The sequence below is a fragment of the Fundulus heteroclitus genome, chromosome 17 (genome assembly GCF_011125445.2).
Source record: "Fundulus heteroclitus isolate FHET01 chromosome 17, MU-UCD_Fhet_4.1, whole genome shotgun sequence".
Taxonomy (NCBI): domain Eukaryota; kingdom Metazoa; phylum Chordata; class Actinopteri; order Cyprinodontiformes; family Fundulidae; genus Fundulus; species Fundulus heteroclitus.
Genome location: NC_046377.1, coordinates 1,271,055 through 1,287,439, shown reverse-complemented (window position 1 = coordinate 1,287,439; position 16,385 = coordinate 1,271,055). Strand labels below are relative to the sequence as shown.

The 16,385-nt window shown below is 45.1% G+C and overlaps 1 protein-coding gene across 1 annotated transcript in view; it reads left to right on the top strand.

The window, feature by feature from the left end:
• The first annotated feature begins 1,005 nt into the window (after nucleotides 1–1,005).
• Nucleotides 1,006–16,385, top strand: part of LOC105929808 (ETS variant transcription factor 6) — a 38,858-nt gene continuing 23,478 nt past the window's right edge. Inside the window, 2 exon segments of the mRNA XM_012867714.3 lie at nucleotides 1,006–1,489; nucleotides 5,719–5,848. Of these exon segments, the coding sequence (XP_012723168.2) occupies nucleotides 1,454–1,489; nucleotides 5,719–5,848 (166 nt within the window). The 5' untranslated portion in view covers nucleotides 1,006–1,453.

Genomic DNA, 16,385 nt, shown 5'->3' with positions numbered 1-16,385 from the left:
GGATAGGTATCAATTAATTACATAAATTAAGTATCAATTAATATTGTAAAAATGTTTTACTCTTTCTGTAAGGGAGTGGTGGCCTAGAGTAGGGCGCTTGCATCCTGGAGAGGTCTCAAGTTCCTCGGTTCGAATCCCACAGACTGCAACTCTGGGTCCCTGAGCAAGACCCTTAGGCCCCAGAATGCCCCTCACAGTGACAGTGTGTAGGATGGCAGAAAAAGGGGTCCACCTATGCCGTCAATTATGCAGGAACCACCACCGTTCTCCACCAACCTGCCGTTTATGGGTGAATACCAACAAGAAGGGGCGATCAAAAATAATAAATCATATTTGAAGCTTGCCCCAAGCCATTTCAGGGAGGCGGAAGAAGGATTTCCGATGGGAATGCAGCAACATTGAACTCAGCATCCCCCCTCACAGTGAAACATGGTAGTGGCAGCGTCATGATGCGGGGGACGCTTTTCCTTCAGTCGGGACAAGGAAGCTGGGTGAGATCTGACAGCAGGATAACACGGGTTATTCGTAACTCAGCCTTGAATCAACTTCCTTTTCCCCTCATAGTTATTGGCTGCTTCACATTAAATCGCAAAAGAATGCATTAAAGCGTGTGGTCGTGGTGTTCCAACATGTGGAAAAGTTCGGGGTCCAAGTCATCCTCTATAGTTCTGCTGCTGAATGGCGCTCAGCAGAGTCTAATTAGAGCCTAGAGGTTAAGCCTATTGTGTAACCGCATTTGATTTAAGCTTTGATTTAAAGGGTAAATAGAACACCAGCCTGTCGGTCTTTCTGTCTCTCAGCCTGTCGCTGTGTGCGTGCGCGCGCGTGTGTGTGCGCGTGTGCAAAGCGATCTGCCGCGATTTCCTGCTTCGGGTTTCCCTTTAAAAGGGGGCAAGGCTCATTGCTGGGAATTCACGTCATTTCGCCGTTTTACACACATCCAGTTCAGCGAGAGAGAGAGAGAGAGAGCGAGAGACGCCGCGAGAAAGAGAGAGAGAGAGCGAGAGCGAGAGGAAGAGGGACGGAGGGGGGAAGGAGGGGAGGGGGGAGTCTCTCTCTTCCAGGAAGGGATTATTAACCAGCGCGCTGCCGACATGTGAGGGAAAACACGCGCGGACAAAAGAAGTTTTCACACCGACAAGAGAGCCGCGCCATGGAGCGGCCCAGCACATAAACACGGTGCAAGCGGCGGCGGCGGCAGCAGCAGCAGAGGGAGCGGGGCTTCATGAGAACAAACCGCTGCCCCCTGTCCAGAGGAGGCGAGCGCTCGGTGAGCCGCTCGCTCCTGTCGCTGCAGCTGTTCGGGCTTCTGTGAAGGAAAGCGAAGAGGGATAAAAGAAGCGAGCGACACGCGCACACAGTGTGTGTGTATGAGAGAGAGAGAGCGCGCGAGAGAGAGAGAGGAAGCACGACGGAAAAGTGGAAGGAGAGGGAGAGAAGTTGACGGGAAATAATGTCTGAATCCTCCTCCTCTGCTGCTGCGAACAAGGTAACACCGTCCGCCGTCTAACCGAGCTCCTTTCCCCCTGCAGGCCCCCCCCCCCCCTCCCAAACAAACAAACACACACACAGAAAGAGAAAGAAGCTTGCGCTGCGGACGCACGCATCTGTTTTGCTGCTCATCTGTTGCTCGCGGATCGCTCCACGCGCTCCTCTCCGCTCCACACACACACAGAGCTCGCGCTTCACGATGACGCTGTGGCGCTGATGGGAAGAGGTCGTGACTGTCGGGCGACTGGCTGATTTGCCGAAAGTGGCCGAAGCTGGAAGGACCGCGCGAGACCACGGACACACGCGCCGAGCTGTAGCGCGAGCCGTTTTTCAACTCACTTTCATTTACTCAATGCGGCTTTAAAACGACGGCGAACTGACGCGACTGCAGGAGCCTGCACAAGAAGTAGGTGTTTTTTACACCCTTAAAAATCCATGTCAGAAGCAACAGCTTTACCTGAAATAGTCTTTAAAGCGACTTTTAAGGTGATTCCAGCGTGTTTGGTTGTAGGTTGAAAACGAAGGCGGACATTGTCATTCAAGCGTTATTTTGAATTTGAGCCAAAACCTGCGAAAACCTGTAACTCCAAATCGCACAAATTTCCCCCTCTCAGATTGCCCTGAAACCAAAATGATCTCCGATCCATGCTATGCGCTCCGCAGAGGTTAGTATAGATGTCAGCATTGACTTGTAATAGCTCTTTTATTCATTTATTCAAGTCATGTTAAATATTGGGTTTTCGCAGTTACTGCATGATTGTTGAAGCACGTTTAGAGTTTTCATTTTTGATGAAAAATATTGCCTAGTCCTAAAATATTTAATTAATCATTTCAAATTTTTGGTAGAACCGGGACTTCGGGCTGGCCCTATTAATATATAGGTACATTAAAAATGTCCAATTTATTAAGATTTCTGATCACCTGAACACAAACATAATATTCCCGGATCAAAACATATCAAAGAAATGATAAATCACAAATCACAAATGTTTGATCTAGTTTATCGTAGGGAATTTGTGAAAGTTCAATACAGCATTGAAAATAAAATGCTGCTTTTGATGGGATGGTGCGGCCATAATCCCAAATCAAGCGGAAGCCGCATGCTCGTTGCAGTTAAAGTGCCTTCTGCAAACAAATAGCCTGGCAAGTGAGACATAGCAGGTACAAGGAATGACTAAGCCCACTCACACGTCTTGTTTTGGTCTTCGAATGAGCCAGAGCGACCCATTTATTAAACGGTAATGACAATATTCAAGCGATTAAAGAAATATCTAGACCCATCATCCGCAGGTCGAGCGCAGAGAGACTTTGATGCACTCTTCTCTTTTTGGAGGAGGATCTTCTTAGATGCATGGATGCGGATAATCTTGTTACTCTCATTCTTTTTCTTTTGCATCAGAAACTGCCTCCTGCACCGCTGTTTTTTTTTTTTTTTTTAATCTGTTATGGTCCTCCTTAGTCAGAGCCTGGCTGTTCAGACCGGTATCGGCCCGGCATGACGTGATTGGTGCATCTCTGGAGATGTAACGCTGGTCATGCCGAGGCGTCCTTCAAAGCAGTGACTGATGGTGAGTGGCGTTGCCTTGTTTACGGAGGACGCTCATGGCTGTATCGGATGTCGGCTCCTTTATTGCCGGAGAGGGATCGGCGTCTGACTGACACCGAGAAGCATCACCTCTGGCAGCCGGAGAGAAGACCACTCCTCCCCATCCACCCCCCCCACCCCCGCCCTTCACCTTCGCGCTGCAGCCCCGTCCCATCACAGAGCACCTCCCCTTTGGCTTTATCCCCTGCCTCGGCCTTCGCCCGCAGCTGCATAGAGGCTCTGGGAAGTGAATTTTTAGACAGGCGGCGTGATGGGCCTTTCTTTTCCAAGAGGAGGAAGTAGGGGACTCAGAGATTACTGCTTGGCTTCCACAGGAAGTTCCTGGTACACGCTGTTGGTATGCAGGCCTGTGGCATGGTGGTGACAGGAGGCTGGATCCTTAATGCAAAGCGTAAAAAAAAAAAACTTAGGTTCTTTGGTAATGTCTTTATTTAAGAGAAAGGAAACTAATGAAGAAAACCCACTACTAGTAACCTAGATTCTTCCGCTGATGGTGTCTTATTCAAAGATGGACCAATTTCTACATTTAAAATAACCTGGTGACGATAGGGCTTAGAAAGCACCACATCTGAATGAGGTATTGATAAAGCACTTCTTGTCTAATCAGGCCTAGGAAACACAACACAAAAAAAACAACAATTTTTAGGATTAACTTAATTTTTAATAGAACAGCTAAGACAGAAACATTATATTATTTTTCATTAAACAGAATCTAATTTCTCTAGCAAAACTTTTCAGACTCATAATAGTGATGTACCAATTAAACGGCCAATTATCAGAATCAGGACGTTTTCCTTTCGGCAGTCAGTCAACCTACCCCTCACCCCGAAGGTGGAAAACTTTTTATGTTTATCTCAGCACACTGGCTCAGATCCAATAAGTTAAAGATACGTTGGCTGCAAACATCCATTCGATGCAGTTCTGTTCACCTTTTTGGCCAAAATTCATTTCCGATTAGAGCCTCGTTTCAATTCAATGTGACTCAGTAAACGAACGTCCTAACCCTTTCTTGGCCAGTCTCGCTCTCTAGTTTTCTCCAGCGTCTGTTCTGCCCATTCCAATTTAAATCAATTCCCGATTTCTTTTATTTTTTTTATTTCTATTCATTTATTAATTTTTTTCTTTGAGGTCTACAACCCATAAAGCCTCTGCTGCAGGTTCTTCAACGTAGGCAGTAGCTTTGCCTCAAACACGATACGAAGAATTTAGTGAATGATTTCCAATTATGCGCCAAATCACATGTCCCCCTCCTTCATTAAAAATCTATGAAAAAAAATGTCTTTTGCATGTAGAGCTTGTGTTTTACTTGCTGCATAGTGAGCCTCCGTGGTATACAGAGAATCTGCCATGCAGCAGAAAAGTTCTTTCTGCCTTAAACCTCCCAAAGGGAGACTTGATACCTGCTCACTAGTAGTAAACCCTTAACTTAGTGACACTCATAGCACACAAGCTCTGGTGTTATTAAATTAAAAACCGTCGTGTCAATAAAATGGCTTAGCCGTTGGGACGAGGGCTGGGCAATATGGACCAAAAATAACGTCTTGATATTTTTAGGCTGAATGCCGATATATGATATTTATCTGGATATGTTTTTCTTTTCATAAAGGAATTATAAAGGCATCTCTGAATCAAAGCTTTACCCCAAGTGTCTCGCAGGCACATTTATTTGAACAAACAGCTGTAGATAAATATGAGAAACCGCTGAAAAATAACGCGCTGCGATACATAAAAGAATAATTCTAGCGCAACAAAGACCATGTCGATGTTTTGCGAGATGTCCGTCAGTCTGGTTCTTCTACACGCGCCTGGTAGAAACGCATCGGCCAACAACATACGCAAACTCTTAGCGCCGTTTACCCAAATGAGATTGTACGTGCTAAAACTGGAATCAGTTTAAGATCTATAAGAAAAAAAGTGTATCGGTCTGTAAAATTCTGATTGTTTGCATTTGTTTGACTGCTTTGTGATCATTTGTTATGCTTTTAAGGTATGAATAAAAGTTGATTATCAGTTATTGAAGCAGTTTAATGAGCTTTTCCCGTGAGAGGAGTTGGTTAGTTGCCGCTAAACAAAGAGGAACTTTGTTCTGTTTTTGGGCTTCCTAGAGAACAGAGCTCTAGGAAGCTGGGAGTGCTCTCAGCTGGAGGCCGATATTTGGCTGTCAATAACATAACTCGGGTTCACCTTTTTCTTTTTCCAAGTTTATTTGGAAAATTTCAACAAATATTTGCTAGAAACGGAAAGTTTTGTACCGAATTGGCGAAACCTTGAAACGCAATCTTCAAATCCCCCAAGTCAAGTCCAACTTTATTGTGTTTGTTCCCCAACAGCGGGACGTTAAATCCAGTCGTAAAACCTCGGTGCCCCCGCGCAGCGCCACATGTGCTAAAGCATGTGTGGCATCCTGCGTCTCAGAGCCTCCAGAAAGCCGGCTCATGACTCAACGGAGGCCGTGCACGGCTTCATTAGACGCGCGTTTTCCTCTGGGTGCAGCGGTTGCTGTGGGAGCACGGCGAGGCGAGCCGAGGCGAGGCGGGGGGGGGTGGCTGTTTGGGTTCAGGGCCGGTGCATCTCTCGGAGCTTTGTGAGCCATGCTTTGTGTCTCTTGTGTCTATTCATAGCAGGAGAGGAGCTCTTTCAGTCCTTCCGCGAACCTGCTGCCAAACTCCACTTCCTCCCCCGTCCATGCTCCCGCCGCGAGGCCAGCCAGCCGAATGGAGGACGAGCCTGCCAGGCTGCCTGCGCACCTGCGTGAGTCATAAAAAAAAAAACACACTCGCAAACACACAGATGACCGCTGACTCTCCCACACACGTATCGATCACTCGGTCATGTGAACAGGACAGGTTGTTGTTGTTTTTTTTATATATATATATATGCTTTTCAGCTTTTTTTCTATCAGTTTTTCATTGGCCTGTGTGGTGATACGTTGTGTCGATCCAGTATCTCTAACCAGCCAAACGTATGTGGGTGGGATTCTCCTGTTGACACAGTGTGAGCTTCTGGAGATTGCAACATCCCTGAGAAAAGCAAACAAGCCGTCGTCAAAACACGAGAACAAAGATGATTAGAAACATCGCAGAGTAATAATTCGGTAGTTAAAACGTCTGTTATCGCAGCTGGAGGGGGGTGGGGTGGGGGGGGGGGTTCTGAGGCCTATCTGAGGTCACCCTGCTGAATCCTACCAGCTTCCACCGGACCAGAACTGATAGACCCGCTGCACCGGAGCAGCCAACAGTCGCTCAGCCATTCAGACAATCTAGAACCAAGGAAACATCCTGGCTGGGAAAGGCTGCGAAGGTTGCAGGATTTAGACGTAGCGAGGAGGAAGCAGCTGAAGAGGGAAAGTAGGAGGACCGAGGCAGCTGATAGCTTGTGTAGGCGTAGGAACACGTAGTATTCACATTCATCTTTGTTTGCCGCATGTTTTTCGTTCAACGTATTCGTTACATCAAATCTTCATTTCTCCATCCAACTCTCGAGTTAAAGATGTCCTTGACTGCCGCACGTACGGATGAGATCCAGCGGTTTGTTTGAGAAACGGCAGTAAAAAATGGCTCAAGCAAGCAGAAAGACAGGAGGCAGTGTTGTGGAATAAAATTAAATCAGAGCAACTACTTGCATCTCGGATGTTTCCACTCTTTCTAAAGAGATTAGGTGCACAACGGCAGAATTTTCCTTTTTGAAAACCCAACTGAGCCGCTAGAGAGCCAGTCGACAGAGCCGCATTGGAAACTTAGACCTTTTAAAGAGAAACCAAAACGTGATTCGTCCCCAATAATGCTCTTTATAAGCCTTTATGAAACTAATTCAAAGTCAAGTTCCAGTTACAATACAACAACTCTGCCGGAAAACAAATCATTACTTAAACGCGGTACACAGAAGAGCAGAAGATCCCTGCAGTCAGCAGGGACTCGCTTTATCAATGCTGAAAATGTTCAGCAGAAACTGTTTAGTGGAGATCGACCGATACAGGTTTTTTTTTTAAGGACGATTGTTTTACACGAGAAAATGAGATCCAAAGGTTACTGGCACAGCTTCACCAACTTTCAAGGTAAAGGAAGATGGTCAACGAACTGGTAGACGAAAATTTCAGCAACACTTGAAGGTTAAAGAGCAGACTTTATTGACAGACCAACGCGTTTCGGCTTGTGGCCTTCTTCAGGGTCGTTACAAATCACCACATCAGTTATTTTCAAATAAAAAATTCAAATAAACCTATCGGTTATCCACACATACATAAACTGACCAATCAGCATACAGGGGGGGGATGGAACTTGATAAAATGACACGATGATAACAAATGTTACACAAGTAAAGTGAAGTAAAGTGCGTTTGAACCAGCCAATATTAACGTATAGCTTCAGACCGCAGTTTGAAAGGTATGCCGAAAAAAAAACATCCGTCACGGCCCTTCCAGCAGCGCTTCATTCACATCTAATGAACGCGTCGCGGCGAGAAAGGAGCTTCTTTAGTGCAGTGGGGAGAAGGGGGCGACAAAACTGAAACTCACGCAGCGGTGGCAGCTCGCCAGCTGGAGATCCGACGTGGGTTTTTTAGACACAGACACACGCCGCTGCTGCCTCCCGCTCGCAGTGAGACAGAGGCAGACTTTCAAAGGGCAGATAAAGCTAAGTTGGACAGTTAAAACTCCATTAAAAGTTGAAAACGTACCCCTGTGGTTGTTGTCTTACAACGTTAGCACCCGCTCTCTGCCAGGGAGGGAGCGGCAATGCGCATGCAGGGATCCGATATGGGGGGCGACTCGATGTATCGGTCGACCTCTACTGTTTAGTGTTGCAAAACATACAAGAAATGTAAATGTTTTTAAAAAGTTGTTTGTTTTGAATTTAGACCGAATTAAATTGTATAACCAAGCCTAGGGATAGATCTAGCCAATCACCCTCTAGCCAATCAGAGACTGGCATTCTTCTGACATTGCATTTTCATGCTTGAATCGGCTCGCTTCGAACCCTGCCTGTGTAGGTGCTAAAAAAGGAGCTGGTTCCCGTTCCTAATAGGAGCATCTGAACATTAGGTGGGCATTAGTGGAAAGGGGGCTAAAGGTTACGGGTTCAAACCCACAAATAATTAGCATTTCTAGAGGACAGAGACCTTTTAATGAGATGCCAGAGAAAGGAGTGGGGTGAGTTTTTTGTTGTATGACCCAGGCTTTGGCTTCAACCACCTTGCTGTGTGTGGTGTATTTCTGTGATAGAAATACACCACATATGGGTCATTTTTAAATGCCTTCTCGTGGGATGAAGGCATTTCTAGAAACCATGCTGGGTTTAGCAGGAAGTGCTTTTAAAAATACAACAGACAAGATGGTTTTGGAAAACTTCTGTTTAGGCGTGGGTAAGACTGTTTGTGTTTGCAAGAAAGCCCAAAAGTGACACCTTTGATTTTAGGTCATCTCACTGTAAGACGTTGAAGACTGGGAGCACAAAGTGACGCGGACTGCTGAGAAGAACTGGCTTTTAATGGTGCTTATGAACACCTAGAGAGGTGTGAGTGCAAACAAAAAAAAACACCTGCGGCTTTAAAAAAAAAATTAATCGGCTGCATTCAACTTTACTTCCCCTAACTTTGCTAAGTCTGCAAGGGCAACGTTTTTATTTTGCAGCTCGGTTTGGCTGCGTCTGGTCATTCATCTCTCGCCCAATCAAACGGGAGGCGAGGTTGGAGCGGGGCCAGCCGATAATCTAGCCGTTCAAAGAGTAACCCGGAGCCAGCCGCCCGATCCGCGCACCTGTCAATGTTTAACCCGTTTGTTTTCTTCTCACGAGTGTGAAGTTCAGGGCTTTCGGTGGGGGCGTTGGACTGGCTGAAGCTGGATGAGACGAACAGGAAACTCCCTCAGCACACTTCCTCTTTTGCATTGTTGCAGAAAAAGGAAGAACGCTCAACAGGTCCGCGTCGGGCTTCCTGTCGAGCGAGCCGATGGGTCATTTCACATCCGCAGACTACTGGAAGTCCCTTTTAGTTTCAGCGAGATGTCAAACGCCGCCCTTTCGCGCGCTTGTGCGCCGCACACATCTCCGGGCCGGGAGAACGTCCTTTCTTTCTTTGTTTGGGTTGAGGCTTTCTGCTGGCGGGGATCCTTTCTCCGCACTCAAACAGAAGGCCACTTGTCGTGGCCGCGGCCCGTCCAAAAACACCTCTGCTTGTCCTTTCTCCAGTTTTCTCTGTAAACAACACATGCTGGAAAACGAGGTACCCATTAACCCCCACACGCTCTGAGCGAGAGAGTCTCCTGGGGGGGATGTTGGGTGGAGGGAAAGCAGAAAAAAAGTAGAAGATGAGAAAGAGGAGGGGGAGTGGGGTGAAAAAAGACAGAAAGAAAAAGAATGAGGGAGGAAATTGCAGTGTGGGCAGAAATCCGCCTTCTCCATTTCCTGGGGAGGAAGTGGATTAGATCGGAGAGAGTTGCAGGCTGCTCCTCACACTGAAGAATGTTACCAGGCTTGATTTTTAACCATCTCAGTCACTCATCTCTGGAATTCTGTGAAGGTGCATTCAGAATGCATCTCCCTCACTAACAAGCTGAAAATAGTTTGTTATTTTTTTTTTCTTTCTTGGATGTCACCACCACATGCGGCGTTTTCAAATCTGTAGGCTGTTAATGAATGTTATTTTTACGCGACATGCTTTTAAGAAGAACAGATTTCAAAATGCACTTAGAACTAACCAAACTAATTAAAACGAAAACCAGGCATTCCGTCGTACTTAACCACTTGAATTTGATTATTCTGTCCTACTAAAAAACTTCAAACGTATCTAGACTTTAGCCAATTTCATTTTCTGCATCCTTAAGGTAAATCCTGGCCAACGCCGACTTGGCCGGTACTCTCACAGCATGATAATCTTGAATAAAAATACCACATAACCCTGGTAGTTGTACAAATATACATTTTAAAAGAGAAATGTGCACCATGTTCTAATTGCTTTTATTTGAAATATAATAAACCGGTCCTGAAATAATCAGCTAGAGACAGTGTACCATAATGCTCCGAATATCCATTGAGTGGAGCAGCTTCCTTGCCAACCAAAGTCATACTTACACATTTTAACAGATTTTTGAGCGCATTGTACCACATGAAATGGGTCAGTAAGCACAACGGTAATCGTGTATAAGGCACACCATCAATTTTTGAGGAAATGTATGGATTCTAAGTGCGCCTTATAGTCCAAAAAATACGGTAGATAAAGAAAATGATAGAAGTTCATATTCCAATTTTAGCTTATTACGGATGGATGATGTGAATTAAAAAATCTTTAGCTGTATTGAGAGAACGCTAAAAATGAAGAATCCATCCAAGTCCTCGTGGCCATGAATCAGTACAAAAAATACCAGCTATTATCAAATAGATTGGTGCCCCAAGAAAGTGCTCAATAATTTTGTTTAATCATATTTATTATTGCTCTTATGGAACCAACAGCAAACAATAAAATTAAAACAGCAAAAGTGAATATTATAACCATCCTGTCAGTTTTTCCGGGTCTGCAAGCAGCATCAGTCTGGGTTTATATATAGGGGTTGTTGCAAGAAATCAAATTTCTTATTACAGTATATTTATTCAATGATAACCATAAATGATGTAGTAATTGCCACTCCTACTGTAAGGCCAACCTTTAAGCACAACAAACGGCATTCTCATCTCCTAGCAGTCATTAGCCAATGCAGAGTCGCCCTAGTATAGAAGTGTAGCATAGAGACTGCTGGTGTATTTATCGGAAGACCTTTAGACCAGATATTAAGGTCAAGGAATGTTCTGTTATTGTGATGCAGATCCCTGGTGGTAGAGCTGGAAGTTTAATGGTTCAAAGTGTTGAATAAAGACAATGTGCTGGCTCTTAAAAAGTGCCTAGTTCTTTTCTGACTCGACTAAAGAAGTTAGTAGTGCGACTTAGTATTGGGTGCTATCATTTCAAGATCTACAGCTGATACATACCCCGGTGGGGGTTTGGGAAGAAACTGAGCCATAACTCAATAGTTGTAAAAATGTAGAAAATGCGATTTTCAGAATTAAACTACCTAGGCAAATAATATTGAATTAGGCTCCAGAGGAGCAACCCATGTGGCTTTTGGTTTAGCTGCTCGTGCGGGGAGATGAGTCAGCTTCTAGAAGACTACATGAACGCCCTGCGAAGGAGCGTAGACGCCGATTAGCGGGATTTGTCGGGTTCTAATTCAATCGCAAACCAGGTTCGTCGGCCAACACGGCGCCACGGGCTCCGAGCGTGCCACAAGTGAGTTGCGGTTTTTTTGGAAGGGGGGGGGGTATTTTTTTTTTGTGAATCGTTGAAAGACCCGTGTCTCGGTACACGACGGACACGAAATGCAGCGGCGTGTCGGGAAGGAAACGTGTTCCCAGAGGATTTTGAAAGAAATGGATGTCCATGGAAACAAGGCTGGCTGGTTTCCTTGGTTTGTGTGTGAGCTCACAGCTGGGTTTGCACTGTGCATGCTTGCATGAGTGGGTGGATGAGTGTGAGTGAGTGAGTGAATCTTGTGTCTTTGTAGAAAGCTTGCCAGAGGTAAAGTAGGTGTGGATTGTATGCCTTTGTTTATGTAGCTGCCCCCCACCACCACCCTTCCCTCTTTTGGCCTCTGTTCCTTTATGGTCTATTAGCCATTCTACTGTGGGGGAGAACATGTGTGTGTGTGTGTTTCGTCTGTCGTGTGTGTTGGCTCTTTCTGAGGGGAAATTTCCGGCCCCTGGAAGCAGCTCTGTCCTCAGGAATTTCCTGAGTGGGCAGACGTTGCTTCCTGAATAAATGTTGTTGTTGTTATGTGCGTGCGTGTGTGTGTGTGTGTTTTAATCTGTGTGTGCATATTAACCCGTTCTTCTGTGAAAGGGAAACTGTTCTCACACACCAGCTAACGAAGCTGAGCGCAGCCCCCTTCTCTTCCTGTTCGCAACACACTCCACATGGCGCTTCTGACGTGGTGGTGGTGGGCTAACTGTTCTCAAAACATCACACAATACACACACACAACACACACACACATGCATACAAGCAAGCACCAACGGTGCGGTGATTTCAGCCTTTTATAGGAAACACAACCAAAGCTGCAATAACTGCAAATGCTCTTCCTCTTGTTAAATGTCCATTTAATTGAGTTCTTTCCACAAGCTTCCCACACACAATGGATTTTGTGACTCCTGCCACATTGGACGTGCTTTTGTTTGTTTGGATTGAGGGAAAAGTAGAGATGAACAGACCACCCACAGTCATTTCTACAACAACAAAGAAAACGTCTTCAAGAACTTTGTCTCCCTTCGATTTTGAAACTTGCACTAGACTACCAAAACAGGCGCATGGACTGACATTTTGGCTTGCCGCTTTCATTTCCTCATCCACCTGGTTATGCCACAGCTCAGCTTGGCAGGGAACCTTTTAGTTGGGCCTGCTCAAGGTCCGGACTGAAAACTTTTTTCAGTTGAGAAACGCAAAGTTTGCATGATGGTTCCTGTGCGCCGGGCATGCCTGTGCTGGTGCAAACACAAACCGTAGGCTTGGCTGTTTTCTCGAAGAAAATTCTCCAGAGCAACAGAAATAGTGGAACGTGGGACAAGGAGAGTGAGGTTGAAATCGCCAAGACAGTAGAGTTGTCCCACTTGATTAGGAGGATTGAAATTTGCATTCGAAGACAGTCCTGAAGGGGTGTCAAAGGTTTTCCCAAACTCCTTTCCTTCTTTCTTCTGCAGTTAAATGTCCTAGCATTTTGGCTTTAGCAGGACCCTAGACACATGTGGGTGAAAAGGAGCAGTGTGATGGAGGAGCCTGCCTGGTACGGGTTCAGGGTATGACCTGGCCAAGGCCAAAAGGAGTCCGATTGGCAGTTTGTTGAAGAACATCCTACAAAGTGAAACAAAACAAGGTACAACGAGAAGATTAGTTAAACAGCCACTGAGGTTTAAGTTTCAAAGAAACAAAAATCAACACAAACGACAGAGTGTTGGCACTTCAATAAGAGCGCCCTCTGTGGTGAACTGTTAAAAACAAGCACACCAACATTAGCTACGTTTACATGGACGAAAGTAAAGGGGAAGGGGGATCGGGGAAAAAGTGGGTGACGTAAACAAGCCAATCGAAATATGGTGATCGACTTAAACTCAATCGGAATGAAATTGTTACCGAATGAGATGGGGGCTTTATGCCGATATTGATAACTCGAGCGAGAAGTTAAACACTTCACGGGATCAAGTTATTCTGAATGTGGCAAACTGAGCCGAGTACGCATGTGTGCCCGACGTAAACATGACATATTTCCACGTTGTTGAGTGGAGGAAATATGTCGGGAAGTAAAACTGTTGATGCTCCAGATACAACTGGAGCTCAAAATTATTATATATTCACTAACGACTCAAAGGTAATTCAAAGTTCTTGCAAGTCCAGCCTGGACGTCAGACAAACGTACTCATACACTACTGCTTTGTTTACTATAATTTGTTCAGCAAAGACAGAAGGTATTCTTCTTCTGTGTTTTTCAGGGAAATTTGATAATTTCTATTCTATTGAGAATAAATTCAGGCGCATGTAGGCGCATATTATGATTGGATTAATTAATTGTGTGCCCAAATAAACAGCACAATCCGATTATTATTATTATTTTTTTATCCGAATACATTCCAATCCGATCGTGAAATTTTGTGCATGCACACATAGTTACTGACATCTGCCGAAAAAAAGGAAAAAGTGACTGTATGTGCTTCAGGATTTACATGGGGAGCTAATAATAAAGCACAAAGTAGAGGTAGGCCTTCTAAGGATGTTAGATCTATGCATTCTGGAGGTTTTAGTTCTAAGCTTTCACTTTCATTTTCCTTCAGCTTCATAAACTAGCTTTTAGGCGGTAGCTATGAACCGCCTGCTTGTTTTAAAAGCTGCCATCTGGAAAATGTAGCATTAATATTAGGAACTGTTTTAAAATGACCTAAAATCTGTATTTTGTTACGACGCCATTAAAGATGTCCAGTGACCGAACTGAGACACGACTCCCTTCAGAACTCCACAGTAAGAACCTTAAGAAAATCTATCGCATCATAAACTTGAAGGGGCATATATTGTGAAGTCGATGAACACGTCTAACAGTCTCCTCTCCACTGGGAATAACATAATGGCGTAAATCATCAGCGGGAACCCCCTTTTGCCAGATACAGAAGAGATTTTGTACACAATAAAGCCAGCGAGGTCAGACTGAGATGGTTTGGACGTGTACGGAGGAGCGACGGTGAGCGCAGCGGCGGAAGGATGCTGAGGCTGGAACTGCCAGACAGGAGGCCTGGAGGAGATTTATGGATGGAGTGAAAGAGGACAGGAAGGTAGCTGGTGTGAGAGAAAGAAAGAAGAGGAAGACGACGAGGTGAAGCTTAGCAATGCAGCATTTCATGTTAGCATTGTCTCATTGCAGGTTGCTTTATGACTGAGGGTCAGCTGTGGGCCGTGAAAGAGCAGATGGATAACCTTTAGAGAAATGGCCGATATCGGCAACTGTGTTTGGACCAACGGATACGAACGTTTGACATTCTGGAGTTCGGCTTTGCGTTGGGCCAAACCAGCGTGGCGTCTGCACCGCACCAAGTAGATAAGTGTCTGTCAAACGCCGTCCATGTCGCCGGGAGCCGAGGTGTTGCTGCGTTTCTCAGAAACGCTCCCTGCGCATCCCAGAAGCTCTGAGTCAGAACCTGATAGTCGAGCATGTGCCGAAAAAGTCCTTCAACACTTTGTAGTAGTGCTGAATGATTACAACGTTACAAGTGTGTTTTATCGGCACTCTTCTGAAGCTTTCCGTGACAAACGAACACCTGGTAGGACAGTATTGTGACCCAAAAAGCAGAGTTTTGGTGCGTCACTTTGTGGAAAGGAGCTAAAAAAAAAAGGCAGAATCTTCTGAGTTCCAATAGCTTGAATGAATAGCAGTCCTCGTTTTATGTCACCAATCTGCATCCGAACACATAGTTCCAATGTAAGGTGAATTTAAGCTTTTAGGCTGGATTTTGTGAACAATAGGTTCATTTTCTAGCAAAACGCGTGTTTGCATTAGAAAAGGTCCTAGTTTAAATAATAACTGCCCAGTGTTCAGCTGAAGAGCAGCGAAGAAGTATCAAGTGACCTGTGTGTGGGTGTGTTGATTGCTCTGAGACGAGCTTTGGTTACCAGCCTCCTTTGAAGTTGCTGCTTACAACAGCAACAACAAAAAAAAAGAAGAAAAAAAGAAAAGAAATTAAGGGGAGAAAGGAAAAAAACTTGGCTTGTGAAGAAAAGGAAGAGTGGCAGTTGGCGCCGAATTCAGGAACTAAGCGTACAAGAGCCGGCTTGCTCCCGCTCCTCAACAGCTAAGTACCCAAAAAACAGGTCGCGCTACTTCCTGGCCATAAAAGTTCAGCGTGATTGATGAGCTGTTTTATGTTTGTTTTGACTGGACGGGCTCCAGTTTCGCCGGACGGGGACAGGCACGTGCATGCCGGCGGAGGAAGCACAGGATGTCGGGGGGGGGGGGGGGGGGGGGGGCTTTTGACTGAAAAGTAAAAGTGTGTGTGTTAGTGTGTGTAGGGGGATTCTTTTCCCTGCCACACCCACCTGACAGGGAATTAATGCGCACAAAGCAGGGGGAGATGAACGATGAGCGCAAACTGAAGTTAGGTAATGAGTGACTCCTATCCCCCCCCCCATGTTCCTGCGTCCCGCTCTGGAGAAAGAAAAGCCTTTTCTCCGGCGAGATAGTAAGTGTGATGTCCACGCCGAGACAAATAGAGAAACATCCACTCCTGAGGAGCTTTACGTTTTTTTTTTTTTCTCATTTTGCATATACACTGCAAAAACGGAACTTAAAATAAGTAAAATGTTCTAAAAATTAGTGTATTTGTCCTTGATTTAAGCACGTAAATAAGACTATTTGCCAATGGAATAAGATTTTTGCACTTAAAATAAGAACTACTCATCTCCATCACAGTATTTCAAGTGCAAGATGTCTAATTATCTTATTTCAGGGGTAAAAATACTCATTCCATTGGCAATTAATCTTTTTTACCTGCTTAAATTAAGGACAAGTACACTAACTTTAAGAACATTTTACTTATTTTTAGATCCGTTTTTGCAGTGTAGTGCATCCAGGTGAGACTCGCTCTAGGATGGATGTGCTGCAGCTTCGGCTGTGATTATCAAGACCTCTGAGAGTCTGACATTAAATAATATCTGGCCTGACTTTCACATCCCGTCGGGACCCGAAAATAAGCCGTGCGCTTCCAGTTTTGCACATCGAGAAAGGAAATGGCAC